At 44.0% G+C, this 18,640-nt stretch overlaps 1 protein-coding gene across 13 annotated transcripts in view; it reads right to left on the bottom strand.

Moving 5' to 3' along the window:
* The window catches only part of LOC139416277 (IQ motif and SEC7 domain-containing protein 1-like), a 192,965-nt gene that overhangs the window by 16,837 nt on the left and 157,488 nt on the right, over positions 1 to 18,640 (bottom strand). For 10 of the 13 annotated variants that reach the window (XM_071164740.1, XM_071164746.1, XM_071164744.1 and 7 more), the window contains 6 exons: positions 9,617 to 9,869; positions 7,641 to 8,926; positions 6,897 to 7,058; positions 5,787 to 5,909; positions 4,917 to 5,083; positions 4,025 to 4,164 (listed from right to left, as the gene is read on the bottom strand). In XM_071164740.1, the coding sequence (XP_071020841.1) occupies positions 4,025 to 4,164; positions 4,917 to 5,083; positions 5,787 to 5,909; positions 6,897 to 7,058; positions 7,641 to 8,926; positions 9,617 to 9,869 (2,131 nt within the window). Of the gene's footprint in view, positions 1 to 4,024; positions 4,165 to 4,916; positions 5,084 to 5,786; positions 5,910 to 6,896; positions 7,059 to 7,640; positions 8,927 to 9,616; positions 9,870 to 10,225; positions 10,410 to 10,808; positions 10,960 to 18,640 lie in introns of those variants that run through there. The other 3 variants (XM_071164748.1, XM_071164741.1, XM_071164750.1) reach the window with 3 other exon arrangements.

The following is an 18,640-nucleotide window of genomic DNA, read 5'->3' as shown; positions in this document are numbered from 1 at the left end:
TGCAATAATGGCAATAATGGCAAGTGAACCCGGGGAGCTTTTGTTCACATTGTCCTATAAAACGGAACCGGACCGTGGAATTCAAGGGAACCGAACTCAGACCACCTTTCGAGATGGTCACAGTTCGGTACGCTTTGGGGGCTCTTTTGAGTTCCTTTGGAGTTCACATAAATTGTCTGAAAGGGACCAAGTGCGAAAAAACCCTTAAAGACTAACCAAGAAAGCCTCATAGCTCTAATCGCTGCCAAATGTGATTCTAACATGTATTGACTCAGGGGTGTGAATACTTATGTCAATAAGATATTTCATTTTCAATAAATGTGCAAAAATGTCTAAAAACACGTTTTCACTTTGTCATTATCGGGTATTGTGAGTAGATGGGTGAGAAAACGCATTTAATCAATTTGGAATTAAGGCAGTAACTCAACAAAATGTGGAATAAGTCAAGGGGTATGAATACTTTGAGGGCACTGTGTATTCTGCTGTATAAACCTTTTCTATTCATATACTGTCCATACGATTTTTACACACCATTATATGGTTAGAGCGTTGGACTAGTAACCAGAAGGTTGCAAGTTCAAATCTCCGAGCTGACAAGGTACAAATCTGTCGTTCTGCCCCTGAACAGGCAAGTAAACCCACTGTTCCTAGGCCGTCATTGAAAATAAGAATTTGTTCTTAACTGACTTGCCTAGTTAAATAAAAGGTCATAATAATAAATATGTTTATATTCCGCTTTCTGACATTGCCCATTCTGATATTTCTTAAATATATATTTTTGGATGACGTGTTTATTGCTTTCAAAAAATTATTGCCAGGCATTACTGCACTGTTGGAACTACAAACACAAGCATTTCGCTGCACTGGCGATAACATCGGCAAATCTGTGTACACAAGCAATACAATTTGATTTGTTGTTCTCCCTCTGTTTTTCCTCCTATATAGTAAGTGTAAGTAGGCTATGCCTTTTCACTATACTAAGTGTTATATTAGTGCAGTGGTACTCATTGCGTCCCCCTCATCCCTTCATTTGCAGATTGCAGTGATTTTCCTATTTTCCATTCATAATACATAACAATGATACAATTTCAATTCAATGTGTTTAATGGAAGTCTGAATCAAGTCATTGAATATACCTATTGCTCCCTGGACAGCAGATAGATGGCAGTATAGCGCAACTGTTGAACAGAAAGACCAAAATAGAACGCAACTGCTCAGCTACAGCGACCGACACATCAGCCTGCTACTCCATTTCATTTTGCAGTCTGGTCGACATGGATCAATTTATTGTAAAAAAAGAAAAGTCAATCTATTGTCAAGGAAAAGGAGGGGTAAGAGCTGGAGAACAACGTGACAGCTATGAAAGAACAAACACCAGGAGAACCAGGAAGATGGAGGTGGGGAAATGCAGCTAGCTAACGTGGCTCCGGTGACTAAGAGAAGGATGCGGTCGATTCAAGAAGAACACAGAAAGTTCCAAGAGAAATGGACAGACAAGTATTTTTTTGTTCTGCATAATAGGACTGCCTCACTTTGTCTTATTTGACAGAAGGCAGTCAATTGTTTGAAATGAGCAAATTTAAAGCGACATTTCCAGTCACACCAGGCCCACGTTGACAAAACATATCCGCCACAAAGCAACCTCCAGAAATAACAAAATAGCACAACTCAAAAGACGGCTCAAAGGACAACAAATGATGGCAGAGAAAACGACGAGGCAACATATGAGATTGCTTGGATACTTGCGAGAAACAAGGCTCGCCTGAACATGACTCTCTCGGTACAACCACCTGGATTCTTTGTGCATCGTGCGGAAAGGAATAAACATCTCTCCGGGAAGAAGATGGGCGGGGGTGTATGTATGTCATGATTAACGACTCATGGTGTAACAACATGCAGGAACTCAAGTCCTTTTGTTCACCTGACCTAGAATTCCTCAAACTGAAAGCGCGAACCACCACATTTAACCATGGAAAGGTGAATGGGAATATGGCCGAATCCAAACAGTGTAGTTATTCCCTCCGCAAGGCAATCAAACAAGCAAAATGTCAGTACAGAGACAAAGTAGAGTCGCAATTCAACGGCTCAGACACGAGACGTATGTGGCAGGGTCTATAGACAATCACAGACTACAAAAAGAAAACCAGCCATGTCACGGACATCGACGTCTTGATTCCATACAAACTAAACACCTTCTTTGCCCGCTTTGAGGATAATGCAGTGCCACAGACGCAGCCCGCTACCAAGGACTGTGGGTTCTCCTTCTCCGTGGCCTACATGAGTAAGACATTTAAACATGTTAACCCTCGCAAGGCTGCAGGCCCAGACGGCATCCCTAGGCGCTTCCTCAGAGCATGCGCAGACTAGCTGGCTGGTGTGTTTACGGACATATTCAATCTCTCCCTATCCCAGTCTGCTGTCCCCACATGCTTCGAGATGGCCACCATTGTTCCTGTACCCAAGAATGCAAATGTAACTGAACTAAATTACTATCGCCCTGTAGCACTCACTGTCATCATGAAGTGCTTTGAGAGACTAGTCAAGGATCATATCACCCCAATAGGTCCACAGACAATGCAATCGCCATCACACTGCACACTGCCCTATCCCATCTGGACAAGAGGAATACCTATGTAAGAATGCTGTTCATTGACTACAGCTCAGCCTTCAACACAGTACCCTCCAAGCTCATCATTAAGTTTGAGGGCCTGGGTCTCAACCCCGCCCTGTGAAATTGGGTCCTGGACTTCCTGATGGGCCGCCCCCAGGTGGTGAAGGTAGGAAACAACATCCCCACTTCGCTGATCATCAACACTGGGGCCCCACAAGGGTGTGTGCTCAGCCCCCTCCTTTACTCCTTGTTCACCCGTGACTGCGTGGCCATGCACGCCTCCAACTCCATCATCAAGTTTGCAGACGACACAACAGTAGTAGGCTTGATTACCAACAATGACGAGACAGCCTACAGGGAGGAGGTGAGGGCACTTGGAATGTGGTGTCAGGAAAACAACGATCATGGACTTCAGGAAACAGCAGAAGGAGCCACCTCCCTATCCACATCGACAGGACAGCAGTGGAGAAGGTGGATAGTTAAGTTCCTCGGCGTACACATCACGGACAAACTGAAATGGTCCACCCACACAGACAATGTGGTGAAGAAGACGCAACAGTACCTCTTCAACCTCAGGAGGATGAAGAAATTGGGCTTGTCACCTAAAACCCTCTAACTTTTACAAACGCATCACCGGAGGAAAACTACCTGCCCCCAAGGAACACCTACAGCACCCGATGTCACAGGAAGGCCAAAAAGATCATCAATGACAACAACCACCCAAGCCACTGCCTGTTCACCCCACTAACATCCAGAAGGCGAGGTCAGTACAGGTGCATCAAAGCTGGGACCGAGAGACTGAAAAACAGCTTCTATCTCAAGGACATCAGACTGTTAAAACAGCCATCATTAACACAGAGAGGCTGCTGCCTACATACAGACTTGAAATCATTGGCCACTTTAATAAATGGATCACTAGTCACTTTAATAATGTTTACATAACTTACATTACTAATCTCATATCTATATACTGTATTTTATATCATCTATGGCATCTTGCATATTGCATCTTGCTCTGTCATTGCTCATCCATATATTTATATGTATACATTCTTATTCCATTCATTTACTTATATATATTAGATAGTTGTTGTGGAATTGTTAGATTACTTGTTAGATATTGCTGTACTTTCAGAACTAGAAGCACAAGCATTTCCCTACACTCGCAATAACATCTGCTAACCATGTGTATGTGACCAATATAAAAGGCCCAACACTCTCTCCATGGATAAATGTGTGTCTTTGGGCTGTATTTGACAAACCGAACGCCATAGTTAATCAAGGGGCTATGGAGTGACACATTTAATTAAGATGAGTCATGCCAGAGTAAACCCAGGGGAGTTTCAGGCCTTGTATCAAGCACTATGCAAAAAGTGCTGCAGCAGAGTTCTAGGTAAGTTGTGTGTTCCTCACCGGTTTCTTCCCCACTATGAGTTTCTCCACCTTCTGAACCTGAGACACGTGGTCCTCGTTTGTCTTCAGCTCCCTCTTCCTGATCCTTTCATAAATTCCTACCAGAGTCTCCCTGGGGATGTCCTCCCCATCATCCACCCCTGGGGAGGAGGAGGCAATGGTTACACACACAAACAGACACACACACCCACAGACAGAGGCGCACACACGCAAAAGCACGGACGCAGCATGCATGTGCGCGCGCGCCCACACTGCCTTTTTTCATTTAGCGTGAGAATACGAATCCCTCTTATCCAATTACTTCTCCTTGTTTTACCATTACTGACACTCATCACGATGGATGATGAGTGTCAGCCCGTCACGCTTTACTTCTCGAATAAAATCTCAAATGCCAAGCAAAAAACGTCAAGTAGTCGACTGTGCTTCTATCACGCTGCTCACCCGAGAATAAGAATTGCTCATGTGATTGTGTGAAGGTGCAATTAATTAGTGTTAACACATTTCTGTCAAGGTCATCGCTACATCGTCACCCTCCCCGTGACAAAATGTATTGTTTTCATCTGTGTGTGATGAAAATGTTGCTTTCGTGATTGAAACGCTAATCCCGTAGCACAAATGAACCTGTTCCATTTGCGGTGGCTTATTCTTTGCCCTACTTCTGTGCTGTTGCGCTGTAGTGGATGTGTGTTTTCTTCTTTCAATCCAGATAGATAGCTTTGTTACAGGTGTGCCTTGTTAAAGCGGTGAATAAATCACATTGTGAATGTCCTACACTCACTTGATTAAGTTTTTGAGTTGATTTTATAGTTCTTTATTTTCTCTAAAATATGTAGAGGACAATGTCTCAGCTTTGTTTTCAGAAACCCTGACATTTCCCCCCCCCCTCTCTCACCTCGGAGGTTCTTGACGAAGTCCTCCAGCTTCATCTTCCTCTCCGGCTTGACGTTGGGGCTGTACATGTCTGTGTTGAGGAGGATGATGGCGAAGGCCAGGATGAAGATCGTGTCAGGGTTCCGGAACTGTCGCACTACCGTAGGGTTACAGATACAGTAGCGTTGGCTGGAATACAAACAACAGGAAAGGGAGACGACATCACATGTCAGAGGTGAAAAGAGTCAGAGGCTTTTGACATTGAGAGCCATCATAGAATGCATTTGAATATAAAACCGGATTTTTGTCCACACAATGTCAACATTTGTCTTATTGACTTGCTGGTGAAAATGTGTAAAGCCAGCATACAATGCATCACATGATGGTCCATAACTGTCAACATTGTGTGTGTAGCGTGTCATCATTATCGCAGCATTGCGTGAGGAACTGTCCTATTTACTCAAGCAAAAGCAACTGAAGCACCAAGTCCCTCTACGCATTAATAAGTCATTTAGCCAACGCGGTGTTGTGAGCAAAGTCAGCAGTGACTTGCATTTCCAAGACATTGGTCAACATTTGCATTACATTTGAAAATGTAACGCAAAAGAGTGAAGAACTATTAGTTCACTCGTAAATGAGAAAACTTTATCCAAAACTAAATGTGCAGTAGTACTCTAGCGATTATAGTATTTTGGTTGATGTTGATTACACTGTTATCATTTTAAAATGCTATCACTGACCTGTAGTACCCTCTTGGCCAAACCTGCCTACGTGAATAGCCCCTCATCCTCAGTCTACAGGTGTGCTTATACGCCCCCCCCCCCCCCCCCCCATCCTAACGTGGCTGTCTACCTAGCATATGCTTCTCGGACCTGTCTATCGGTTGGCTCACCTGTAGGCTTCGATGAGGCGCTCCACCTTCTGGGCCTCTCCCTGGACCCGAATGTGGTTCTGGAACTTTCTCAGTGCCTCGTCCAGCTCCATTGACGAGAAATCCATCTCATCCACCACACAGCTGGAACCCACAAGCAACCAACCAATGAATTCCCTAACCAACAAATATGTCATTGATTTGTATAGTTTTCAAGTTGGAATCCTTAATTGAAACAATAAGAAAGCAGTCACCCCCACCTATGTTATGGTCAAAAACTGAGGGATGGGCCGGGAGAAATGTAACCACTCTCACATTCAAAGCGAGCGCCATGTATGCCAGGACTGACCATCCATGATATACAAATTAAACTATGTTGAGAGGCTATACAAGTGTTTGTTTACATTTACTTTGTTTACAAACAGTGTAAACATAAGTGTCAAGCATCAATGGGTATATCATTAATTAAGACCAAAAATTGATGTGGAAACTAAGGATTCCAGCTTTAACAGCAAGTTCAGCAAATTCTGATATGATATCAATATCAAATGTAAAAATGCAACTGATATCGATATGTACTTTCCATATTGGTGCCCATCTCTAGTTCAAATCTACACGTGGAAAGGTGGTTATTACAAAAGTCCATCTCATTCACTAACGCAACTAAAACGCGCAGATCAGGGGGGCATTCTGCACCCAGCAGTTCAAGACTTGTCAAAATCTGATAGGGGAACCACCTTAGAGTCCTTTGAAAATACATGAAGCACATTTGAGAGAGGTCAAGTGTGATGGGCAGCAGATTGCTGAGAGAAGCAGAGTGTGGACGTTCTACTAGGCTGGCCCGAGGCCACAGATATACAAAGTTCGGCCATCTTACTTTGAGATGTAGAATTTTAAACGGGCACAATGTTGGCACCAACTGTTCCAAGACAATTACCTCCCAGTTAGGATATAAACTAAGAGCGGTGAATGCAAAGATGGCTTGCTGAACTTGGAACAGTACATCCATTGTTCTGGCCTGGCCTACAGTATAATGCTACCTGTGCAAGGCACTGTGATCCACCAATCAATGTTTGTTTGATAGACAATAACAAGTGTCACACGACCTGGCCTTTAAGAATTAGTACTCACTCCAGGACGTCTCTGTTGAACTGTTTCTGACGGTTGCCCAGGAACTCTCCAATCATCTGCCTGCTCAGGCCCTTCCTCTGAAGCAGGAAGTGAGCCACACCCACAGGTGTGTCCGGGACGAACCCTCTCTCAGTCAAGTACTGGACGCCTTTCTCTGGCTTCCTGCAGACACACAAGAAAGAAGGGTTTGTGTTTATATTGAAGCAGACAAGACACAATGAAACTGACACCAAAGGTGACCCTACTGGAAAACGTCTAGCATGACATCAAAATAAGGCCTTTTTGAAGCAGGTATGTCCTTATGTGACCTATCCAGTCATTTTACAGAGCCAAGTGTGGTGTTTGATTCTGTGACTGATAGGAAGTGGCCACAATAGGAACAGGGTGGTTAATATTTAATAAGGGCACAGAAAATGGAGTGACTCTGTCTGGCTGAATTTCTCATCTACAGAATATCAGTCCTATAAAAGTAGACCTATGAGTCTACAAAGAGTTTACACGAATGCACAAATATATACCTTATACAAATTGTATTCATTTTTTCAATTTCATAGGACTTGTCTTTAACCCTGTTAATTTACTTGAATTAGACTGATTGCCTTATATTGTGTGGCCCAAATACAATTCTGATAACTGTAAATAGGTCACCTCGGTTTCTCTATAAGAACCCCTCTGCTCATTTACCCTTAATTACACCAATCAGTGGACAACCACGTTAGCACTCAGTCAGAGCTGAGCACCTACTTGTTGAAGAGGTTCAGGCCGATGCGGTAGTGCCTCTTGCGGATCACATCGTTGCTGAAGACGGGCGAGTCCCAGCTGTTACGTGTCTCTTTGTGGTATGTCTGCTTGCAGAGTGTCTGCTCCCTCAGGCTGTCCCTGGACGACTCAGAGCTGCAATTGATGGTGTCGTTGGAGTTCGATGTGCTGTTGATGCTGTCGTTATCCCCGTCCGAGAAGTCAGACTCAGACTTGCTCTGCCGATTGGCAGAGCCGTTGATGGCCAGGTGGCTTTCCAGTGCCCGGTGGCGGTGGCGGAGGGGCGCCTCGTCATCCCTGGAGGGCGCCCGCGGGGGTGGGCCATGAGAGATGTGTTTGGGGCTAGCCTTGGAGGACGCCACGATGTGGCTGCCCCCGTGAGGCTCGTAGACGGGCGGCCGTTTGACGGAGCTACGGTCAGAGCGGTCACTGTGTTCGGCGGAGCTGTCGCTGGGCGGCTCGATGGTCAGCAGGGGGAGGTGGTCCACCCTGAGCCGCTGCTCCTGGCACTCCAGGGAAGGGGTGCTGCGGCAGCTGGTGTCTGTGTCACGCCCCTCATCTTTGGTGTCCAGGGGCCAGTACTCCTGGGAGGAGTTGGCTGAGCGCAGGCGTAGGTCTGACTCAATGCTAGAGGGCTGGTCACCTGACCCCCGCGAAAGCCCCATAGAGGGAGACAGCTCCTCCTCGTCGATAAACAGAGTCACATCGCTGTAGGACGCCATCATGTCCTCTCGCATGCGCCCCGCCACCCCGCGGTGAGGCTTCACCTGATAGGCCACCTCTCTCTCTACCTCGGGGCAGCCCATGGCCTCAGGGTCAAGACCCTCGTCGCTCTGCAGGCTGCGGCAGTTCAAGGCGTCATCAATGGACTCGGCCAGAGACTTCACCTGCCTGGAGAAGGCGTCCTCCAACTCCGTGATGGCGTCCGTCAGGTCGTTCTGGGAAGCAGGGTGAGACGCCATGTTGGCCTGGTGGTGGACCTCCATGTCCCCGCACTCAGACTGTACCAAGGCCAGGGGGGTGCCGTCGTCTGTCAGGGACACCTGTTTCCCCTCAAAGTAGGAGCTGTGGACTTTCTCAGGGCCCTCGAAGGAGAACTGCATCCTCATGTTGGACAGAACGATGCGTCGGGACATGCGGTTCTCAGACATAGAACTCCTGAGACGCTCAAAGTTTTTGTTCATCTGGTACTGGCGGAAGGCTGTCTGGATGGTACGGGCCGCATGCCGGGTTATGAAGCGTCCGCCATATTTACGCTCCAGCATCTCCACCTGACGGACAGAGGAGAACGGATTATCACAACTTCTTGATTATAGGAACATGATTATATTTTACAAACGATGACCAATGCTCAAACACTTGTGGGACTGAATTGATCTTTCCAGGGAAAGGTGGCTATAATTTCTTAGTAATACAAATTTCAAGGACGAGCAGAGAAGCTGCAGCAAAGCAATGCCATAGTTTTGTTTTCTTATCCAAGGGATCTGTAGATGTTAGTGTGTAGTGTGGTCATTGACAGAGGTTCAGTAAGGGAAATGTTATTTTGTCTTTAAAATAAAGTTTTATTGAGACCAATGTCTCTATTGCAAGGACTCCCTGCATCTTACAATTACACAACAAATTACACAGAAAATATTTTTTTAAAACACACTCATGAAAAACATTCCTCAGCAAAGAGGTCCTCAATCAACACTGAGTTGTCCGAAAGGCACCAATACACCCATTTGTAGGGAACTCATAAGATAGTTTCTTTGCACTCCATGTATGGAACAAAACGCTGTTTTCCCTAAGTATGTAGCAACAGACAGAATTTCAAGAGTTCGCCATCTATGTGATCTGGTTTGGTAACTCAAACTTTATGGGTAAGTAAAGATATCAGGTAATTTGGGAGTTTTTGCAAAAGGGCTTCATAAGTCTATATAGGACATATATAGGGTGGGTCTGAAACAGTGGTACGATACCTGTTTGTCCTGGAGGTCAGCGGAGAGCTCATAGCCCTCGGAGAGCGAGCGGGAGCGCTTGATGGCCTCCTCCTCGGCCTGCTTGCGAAGAATGGACTGCGAGTGCTGGAGCTTGGGCCTGCGGGGGGGGCGCTGGGGGCCCGGCTGTACCCCGTGGCCGTAGAGGGGGCCCTCGAAGCGGTCTGGGTTTATCACTGGGCCCCTGTAGCTTGCTCCACCGTCACTCTCACTGGGCCGCGCATCCCCCTCCACACTGCAATGGCACAGAGAAAGAGATACACAGTCAGTCTACTGCAATGACACAGAGAAAGAGATACACAGTCAGTCTAATGCAATGACACAGAAAGAGATACACAGTCAGTCTACTGCAATGACACAGAGAAAGCGATACACAGTTAGTCTACGGCAATGACACAGCAAGAAATACAGTTAGTATTTCAACCCCCTCCACACTGCAATGATACAGAGAGAAAAAAAAGTCCCCCAAAGCTTTCATAGCCTGTGCTCATCCACTGCTCTCTCAATAGTCATCCCATACCGACACTCATTGAGTAGGCACCTCATCCATTACTACACTAGAACCTATTAAGTACAGTAATCACCACTAACATTGACCATTCGGTAGTCTTTTGGCACTGTCATTCTTCCATAGTGTGTATGTTACTTCAAACATTGTGCTGCAGAAAAAGTTCAGGAAATGTCTACGACTCAAGTACCCACGGCATGAATTCCAACTAAGCTGTGGATGTCTAAATGAAAACAGCCAAAGGAAACAGTGAGGGTTGAAGTCCGTGTTCCTGTGTGTTTAGAAACTTTATTAACGAGCCAATAGTTGGTGGTAGAGCAGCATTCAGCAATAACACGACTCGCACGGGTAAATACTGCAGTCATTTCTCAGAAGTGCTGATACTATCATTCCTAGACACAGCCTACATCAGCGTCTCAACACTGCGCTGATTGAAAGTGCATGCAAATGGGTCTTGCCTTGATTACTATTTGAAATATGACTAACAGCCCTATTCATTTTCTAACACGTCACCAACCCAATCTCTATGAATAAATTCAACGCAGTCAGGATATTGATAAGGACGTAATCACACAGCAGTATCAACCAAGTAGCGCATCAACAAAACTAACCAGAGCAACCCAACCCTTCAACCCAGCATATAGTCAAACAGGAGAGGGTACTCACTCACTCTTACGTTCAACAGTAGGAGAAGACTGCTTCTTCACACGCAGAGACATCCTGTTCTCGATGAACTGCCAACTCTTCCTCCATGCCTTGTCCACCATGTTGAAGATTTGAGTACACACTCACAGCAGCTCCTCCAGGAAACTCAGTCTGCACCAGGCAGTTCAAAGTTCAACCAGTGACCAATGACAGTTACATCATGTTTGGCATATAGGAGCCTCACTTCTACTAAAGTGAGTCCAATATATATTCCAAAGTCCAGTTGGAGCGCACGGTGACAAGGTAAATAAATCAAATGTTAACAATAATTTGGAACCGACTTAAATCGATTCAATGAGTCAACGTGGAAGGGGGTATGGGAGGCTTCACCATATAACTCCCTGTCTTAACTCTTGTCATGGGAGCTTTCACTTTAACACGGGACGTGTTGTGGTGTGAATAGTGACTTCACCTGTTAGTGTACACCTGACACACCCCTTTTTTCTTAGGTACATACAACCACTGCCCTCCTCATACAGGAGACTGCCAACTACCGAGTTAGAGCCAGGAGGATTTGTTTCTGGATATGCACTGCAAATAAGGAAATTCATCTTCAAGTTGCAATACAAACTACAGCCAGTGTGGCTTTTAGCAATGATGTCATAGTTTAGCAATGCCTTTTCCAATTTCCATTATATGCTAAATGAGAAATAGTGATACTGTACAATTGTTAATAGAAATTGATATTCAAACTATTTGACTCATCTTACACCACACTCAAAAGTACCAAACAAGGTTGATTCCCTATAACATGTGACCTACAAACAGATGTCAGAGTCACAGCTGACCACAGTGTCAATCCCCTGACCATGACCACGGTGAATTTCCAGCCTTATAGTGGGATGTTGTCACTTCTAAAGACTAACCACAGTAACTGTATTGAATATTCACAACACACCCTTCTGCATCCCAAATATATACTGACGCCATGTTCACACCCACAGTAAAGGTTAAATAGGCCCTCCAACTGCCCGATTAAAATGTAGGGGCCTTCTGAGTTATAGATGGGCACTAGCACTACTAACGAATGAATACCACAGATAAGGAGTCACAGGGGTTAACACATGAAAGACATCGAGGAAACGGCCAAAGCCACTCCAGCTTCAATGCAGCTCAATCAGTTCAAAACTCCTCTGAAAGGGACACATTGTGCTTTGTGAGGCCTTTGTATTCGTTTTAGACATTCAACTGCCTTTCAACCAAACAGCGAAGTATGATTTCTGTAAACATGTTGGTGGATGTGGCTCTATAGCAGACTGCCAGGCTGCCAACTGGGACGTGGAGGAATTAGCTGAATACAGACACAGAATGATAAACTACTGCAAAAACTAGGGTCCTGCAGTGAAATTTAAAGTGACGGTTATGTATATATTAGGGCTGCCCCCCCCCCCCCAAAAAAATATAGCGCGACCAAGAGTCGTCCTGTTCTTTTGACCAATCGATTGGTTGAAATGTTTAAACTTATTTTTCCATACATAGACAGACACACCCTGTTTGAATCAAATCAACTACATACAGTGCCTTGCGAAAGTATTCGGCCCCCTTGAACTTTGCGAACCTTTGCCACATTTCAGGCTTCAAACATAAAGATATAAAACTGTATTTTTTTGTGAAGAATCAACAACAAGTGGGACACAATCATGAAGTGGAATGACATTTATTGGATATTTCAAACTTTTTTAACACATCAAAAACGGAAAAATTGGGCGTGCAAAATTATTCAGCCCCCTTAAGTTAATACTTTGTAGCGCCACCTTTTGCTGCGATTACAGCTGTAAGTCGCTTGGGGTATGTCTCTATCAGTTTTGCACATCGAGAGACTGACATTTTTTCCCATTCCTCCTTGCAAAACAGCTCGAGCTCAGTGAGGTTGGATGGAGAGCATTTGTGAACAGCAGTTTTCAGTTCTTTCCACAGATTCTCGATTGGATTCAGGTCTGGACTTTGACTTGGCCATTCTAACACCTGGATATGTTTATTTTTGAACCATTCCATTGTAGATTTTGCTTTATGTTTTGGATCATTGTCTTGTTGGAAGACAAATCTCCGTCCCAGTCTCAGGTCTTTTGCAGACTCCATCAGGTTTTCTTCCAGAATGGTCCTGTATTTGGCTCCATCCATCTTCCCATCAATTTTAACCATCTTCCCTGTCCCTGCTGAAGAAAAGCAGCCCCAAACCATGATGCTGCCACCACCATGTTTGACAGTGGGTATGGTGTGTTCAGGGTGATGAGCTGTGTTGCTTTTACGCCAAACATAACGTTTTGCATTGTTGCCAAAAAGTTCAATTTTGGTTTCATCTGTGTCTCCCAGGTGGCTTGTGGCAAACTTTAAACAACACTTTTTATGGATATCTTTAAGAAATGGCTTTCTTCTTGCCACTCTTCCATAAAGGCCAGATTTGTGCAATATACGACTGATTGTTGAACTATGGACAGAGTCTCCCACCTCAGCTGTAGATCTCTGCAGTTCATCCAGAGTGATCATGGGCCTCTTGGCTGCATCTCTGATCAGTCTTCTCCTTGTATGAGCTGAAAGTTTAGAGGGACGGCCAGGTCTTGGTAGATTTGCAGTGGTCTGATACTCCTTCCATTTCAATATTATCGCTTGCACAGTGCTCCTTGGGATGTTTAAAGCTTGGGAAATCTTTTGTATCCAAATCCGGCTTTAAACTTCTTCACAACAGTATCTCGGACCTGCCTGGTGTGTTCCTTGTTCTTCATGATGCTCTCTGCGCTTTTGACGGACCTCTGAGACTATCACAGTGCAGGTGCATTTATACGGAGACTTGATTACACACAGGTGGATTGTATTTATCATCATTAGTCATTTAGGTCAACATTGGATCATTCAGAGATCCTCACTGAACTTCTGGAGAGAGTTTGCTGCACTGAAAGTAAAAGGGCTGAATAATTTTGCACGCCCAATTTTTCAGTTTTTGATTTGTTAAAAAAGTTTGAAATATCCAATAAATGTCGTTCCACTTCATGATTGTGTCCCACTTGTTGTTGATTCTTCACAAAAAAATACAGTTTTATATCTTTATGTTTGAAGCCTGAAATGTGGCAAAAGGTCGCAAAGTTCAAGGGGGCCGAATACTTTCGCAAGGCACTGTATGTACTGAGCTTGTCTGATACTTTAAGCACACTGTTCGATTAAATAATTAAGACACACAAATGACTCAAAAAAGAGCCCGATGGTCACACTGTGTTAAAAAAATGACAGCGAGTGCCTGTGTGAGAGTATTGTCTCGCTCTCTTCCCTCCTGCAGCGAAAAGGCACCACAGCACAGCAAGTGTTTATTGCGCTGTCCGTGCTGAAGCTGCAACATCAATTTAGCCATTTCTTACTTACTTGTTTCTGACTGAAAAGTTCTGTTACCGAAATCAATAATTTGTTTAGGAAAAACATTCCTTGTTCCCTCAACCCTTGCTCTCTTTACGTGAAACATCTAAGCATCGCATGCATGTGATCAGTAGGGCCTGACCTATAGCTGATCATAATCACATCGATAAATTGGTTATAACAAACTCCAAACACATTAACAAGTGACAGCAAAATGGATGCAGAGGAAGTGAAAAATAAACTTGAAACAGGCGTATGTTTACTGGTTGTTCAGGAGGGAAAGGGGAAGTCAGAACTGTGGAAGACATTTATTTGACTTAGTTGTGGAAGCTACTGGAGATCCAGAAAAAGGAGGGTATGGGAGCAAGCGTTGCGTGAGTATTGTGTGCCAAATAGTTGCGGTTAGATTACAATATAATTTTTTCTGACCATTTGGAACAGTGTAAACACTAAATAAGTGGACCAGAGAGTCTGTTCTAACTGAAAAAAAATAAATATATAAAGCCTTTATTACAGCAGACTAAAAACAGTTGCAAAACAAATGCTTGATTGCATTTCAAAGCATTAAGGTCTCGTATGCTGTGTGATGGCATGAACGAATGAATGATTGATTCAGTATATACAGTATATATATTGAAATATAGGTTAGTAGGTCTTTACAGTATAAAGACTAAACAGGATGCGCTCTTAGGCCTACAGCTCGATGTTGGTTATACAAGACTGCTATACAAAGCCTACTAATGATAATGACATGACTTATTATTATAATGATGACCATAATAATAATTGTAATAACAAAAAGAAGGAGATCAAGAAAAAGGAGGGTATAGGAGCGAGAGCTGCGTGCATATTATGTGTGACATACAAGTTCTGTTAGATTACAATATTATTTTTCTGCCTGTTTGGAACAGTGTAAACACTAAATAAATTATAAGTAATACCAGTCCGTTGTAACGAAAACATTTTGTAAAGCCTTTATTACAGCATAGTAAAGACAAAAAAACATTTTGCCATTGCACGAGGCTTGGTGCTCACGGAATTAGTAGGCAATTAAACAAACACTCAAACAGGCAACAGAAAAAAGATCTGTCTTATTTCTGTAAATATATATGGATGATTTATAAAAAGTCAGGCACATTTAACAGTTACGCTATTGATAATAGACATAATTAAGTTTCTCTTCAATGTTCTTAGACAATTAGGCTAAGGGCTGTTTCCTAATTTCTGCTGCTGCTGCCTCCCACGCATTGATTCAATCCTAATATGCTGGTTAACTTTGCTATTATGCACATTAATATGCTGGTTAACTTTGCTATTATGCACATAGCAAACATAGGGAAAGGCACCAATTCTACAGCCCACTGAATATTATGTTTCAGAACCGCATTTAACACGGGAGAAAGTGCATTTGTTATAAAATAATATTAGATTCATTAGTGTTACACAATTATTTCAACATAATATAACCACATATAATTTCAGTTGCCTCCGCAATGGATTAGTCCACTGAGACAGGCGTGTTGTGCACCATGAAAAAACGAGTCTCAGTTGTTCAACAGCCTATCGACCATACAATTGACCTGGTGACTAAATGGGGTCAGCCATAGTATGTATCATGTTGTTATACGTTGTCTGCATATACAATTTAAGCCCAGCAAAAATAATTGTCCCTTAGGGGATAAATAGGCTATACCTTTTATCAAGTTGAACTGAATGTTGGGAGTTGACTGAATTGAATGTATAATTAACTCATTGTCACAGCAAGACAAATACAGTAAGACTCGTAGTTATACTCCATCCACTTCTTTCCCGAAAATTTTTCAAGAGACTATATCAGAGCACATTCCTGTGACAGTGGATGACATTAAGACCCCCTTTCTCGCCAACTCCCTGTTCTTTCGGGTTGAGACACAGAGGGTTTACACAAAGGCATACCTTGACAGTAAGCGAATGCTAACCGCCTCCCTTGGAACATTAGATGTACACATAGTGTACGGTATCTGGAACATTTAGATCTGCGGACAGCTAGCTACAGCACCAACACACGCAGAGGCCCATTTACTGCGTGCAGCACCAACACAAACCCAGTGTGACAGAGTGAAATCACACTTCTTGCATAATCGCCGCGGGGACGAGTGTCCCCGACCATCTGTCATGGCAAACTGTGTGACGATGCATCCTTCCCTGGAGTGAGAGGCAAGCGCACCTAGCACGCTGCCACAGTACCACCAGAGAACAGCGATAACAATGCTTTATATTCATTTCAGGGGAATATTTGAAGTGATGGTTTATTTGGCATAACCGACTACACCGAACCGAATAGACATAGCTTTTACATCTGAATTGCTTGCTGCTCGGGGTTTTAGGATGGGTTTCTGTATAAGCACTTTGTGACAGCTGCTGACGTAGAAAGGGCTTCATAAATACATTTGATCATAAAGTCCCTGAACCGTGTTGTAGTGAACCTCTTGCTGTATGATGTTGGCTGTGTTTTTCACATAAACAAAGACTTATTTTTCCTGATCCTGTGTGAAATCATCTTTCCTACAGAGATTTAGAACCACTTTTCTTTAAGCTAGTGTAAGAGCTTTTGTGGGTTTGTTCTTCATTGTGTCAGGCCATGTAAGATAGTAGCTAAGTGGACGTGGTTGCTTTACAGTGCACGATTCCCTCTCCTCTACTGCGCTGGCCCTTCCCATGGAATACTGAAGTCACTCACCAGCATTCTTTACCTCACCCTCTCCTTCTCCACTTCTCCAGCTCCATCCATCACCCATTCTCCCTCTGCTTTCATGTCTCCCACTTCAGCCACCAAAATGGTGTAATGTCAGTAAGAAGAGAAAGAAGGCGAGAGAAAGAGACTTCAAGGGATGTCCTGCTGTTCTCTTCAAGGCCAGCCTCACTTCTCCTCTGTCAGGTCAGTTGTTCATGACGGCGGGAAAAGAACCGGAGGGGGGAAGAAAAACGGAAGGAAGAAACAGCAGTGTGTTAGGGAGCAGATGTTTCATTTTGCAGTGAAGGGTGAAAAGAAGGGAGCGAGAGGAGGAGAGGAGAAAGCAGGGCTTCAGATGACGTCGCCCCAGGAGAGCTTTTAAGGAACAACACATCTACAGACTCCACTTGGTTATTTGAGTTATGACTACAAATCCCACTGTCCTTCTCAGCCAATCAGATACAATGGGGATGAACAAATCACCAAAAAGAAAGGTAAACCAGTGGCAAGGTAATGAATAAAGTAATATAAGAAAAACCACCCCCCCAAAAAAAGAGATTCAAATTGCTTTCCCCACCACTTTAAATAAAGTTTGACTTGTCTTTTAGGATATTAGCAAACTAGAAGCAGCATTGGTGGTCTAAGATCCTCCTGCCAGACATAAAGCCTCCTCGCTCGCTGCCTGGTCTGGAAGGACTGGAGGAGTGTGTCAACTCAGCTGGAAGGGATTTTCAGTTGGGGGCCCAGAGATGGGTCTTCCCTCTCTCCCTCCCCTCCTGGTAAACATGCATAGGCCTCAGCGTATTCCGTCACACAGTCCAGAGGGAGAAGAATCCCCGCCATCCTGGAAAAGAGGAGGAGTCCCATCCGCAGAGGTTCTGGGAATAGCGGACTGCTATTATGTGCAGGTTGGAGGTTTTGGCGCAAGAGGAGTTCCAGTGTAGCACTCACCCTTTCAACACAATTGATTCCCATTCAAAACCCTATTTTCCCTAACCCTAAACCCAGCCCTCAACCTAAGTTTAAGCACAACATCTAACCTTAAACTTTAACCCCTAATCCAAATTCTAACCTTATAAACCCCCTAGAAATTGCCTTGTGGGGAGACCCCACTGGAGACTAACAAAGTGTCCCCAGTTGGTCAAATGTTTGTTAGTTTACTATTCTTGTATAGTTAAACACGTCCACACACACACACACACACACACACACACACACACACACACACACACACACCTTATTCCTTCATTCATGTGTGACAGTCTGCGTTTTCTCATCAACTGTGAAATATGTTTAGCTTGCTGTATGGCAGAATGTCACTCCCTTTCTCATTTAGCCTTTGGTCCTCTAAAAGAAACAATGAGGGAAAAAAATCTCACCATAAGTCAGTTGAATAAATGATTAACTTAATGTGGCATTACAGTCCCTAACCCACACCCATCACCCTAACACCACAAGGAGTGAGTCCTCTCCAGTAGGCCACCAGCACATGTTCTCCAAACACAAAAAACCCAGATGTTTTCTCTCTCTACCGCCAGCCAGTAACTCAGAGAGCTCATAAATATGCAAACAGTGGTCGACAAAGACGCAGATGTGTAGAAATGTTTTGGGAGGTCAAAGTTCAAGCAGACAACACAGCAACCATCTAATGTAGTGCAAGCGCAGTGTTAGGAAGAAGAAAACAAAACAATTCTGTTTGAACAACACTCCTTTCAGGTCTAAGAATCATGTTAGT

This window comes from Oncorhynchus clarkii, chromosome 9 (assembly GCF_045791955.1).
Source record: "Oncorhynchus clarkii lewisi isolate Uvic-CL-2024 chromosome 9, UVic_Ocla_1.0, whole genome shotgun sequence".
Classification (NCBI taxonomy): Eukaryota; Metazoa; Chordata; class Actinopteri; order Salmoniformes; family Salmonidae; genus Oncorhynchus; species Oncorhynchus clarkii.
Note: the sequence above shows the minus strand (reverse complement) of the source record. Positions and strands in the feature narration are given on the sequence as shown.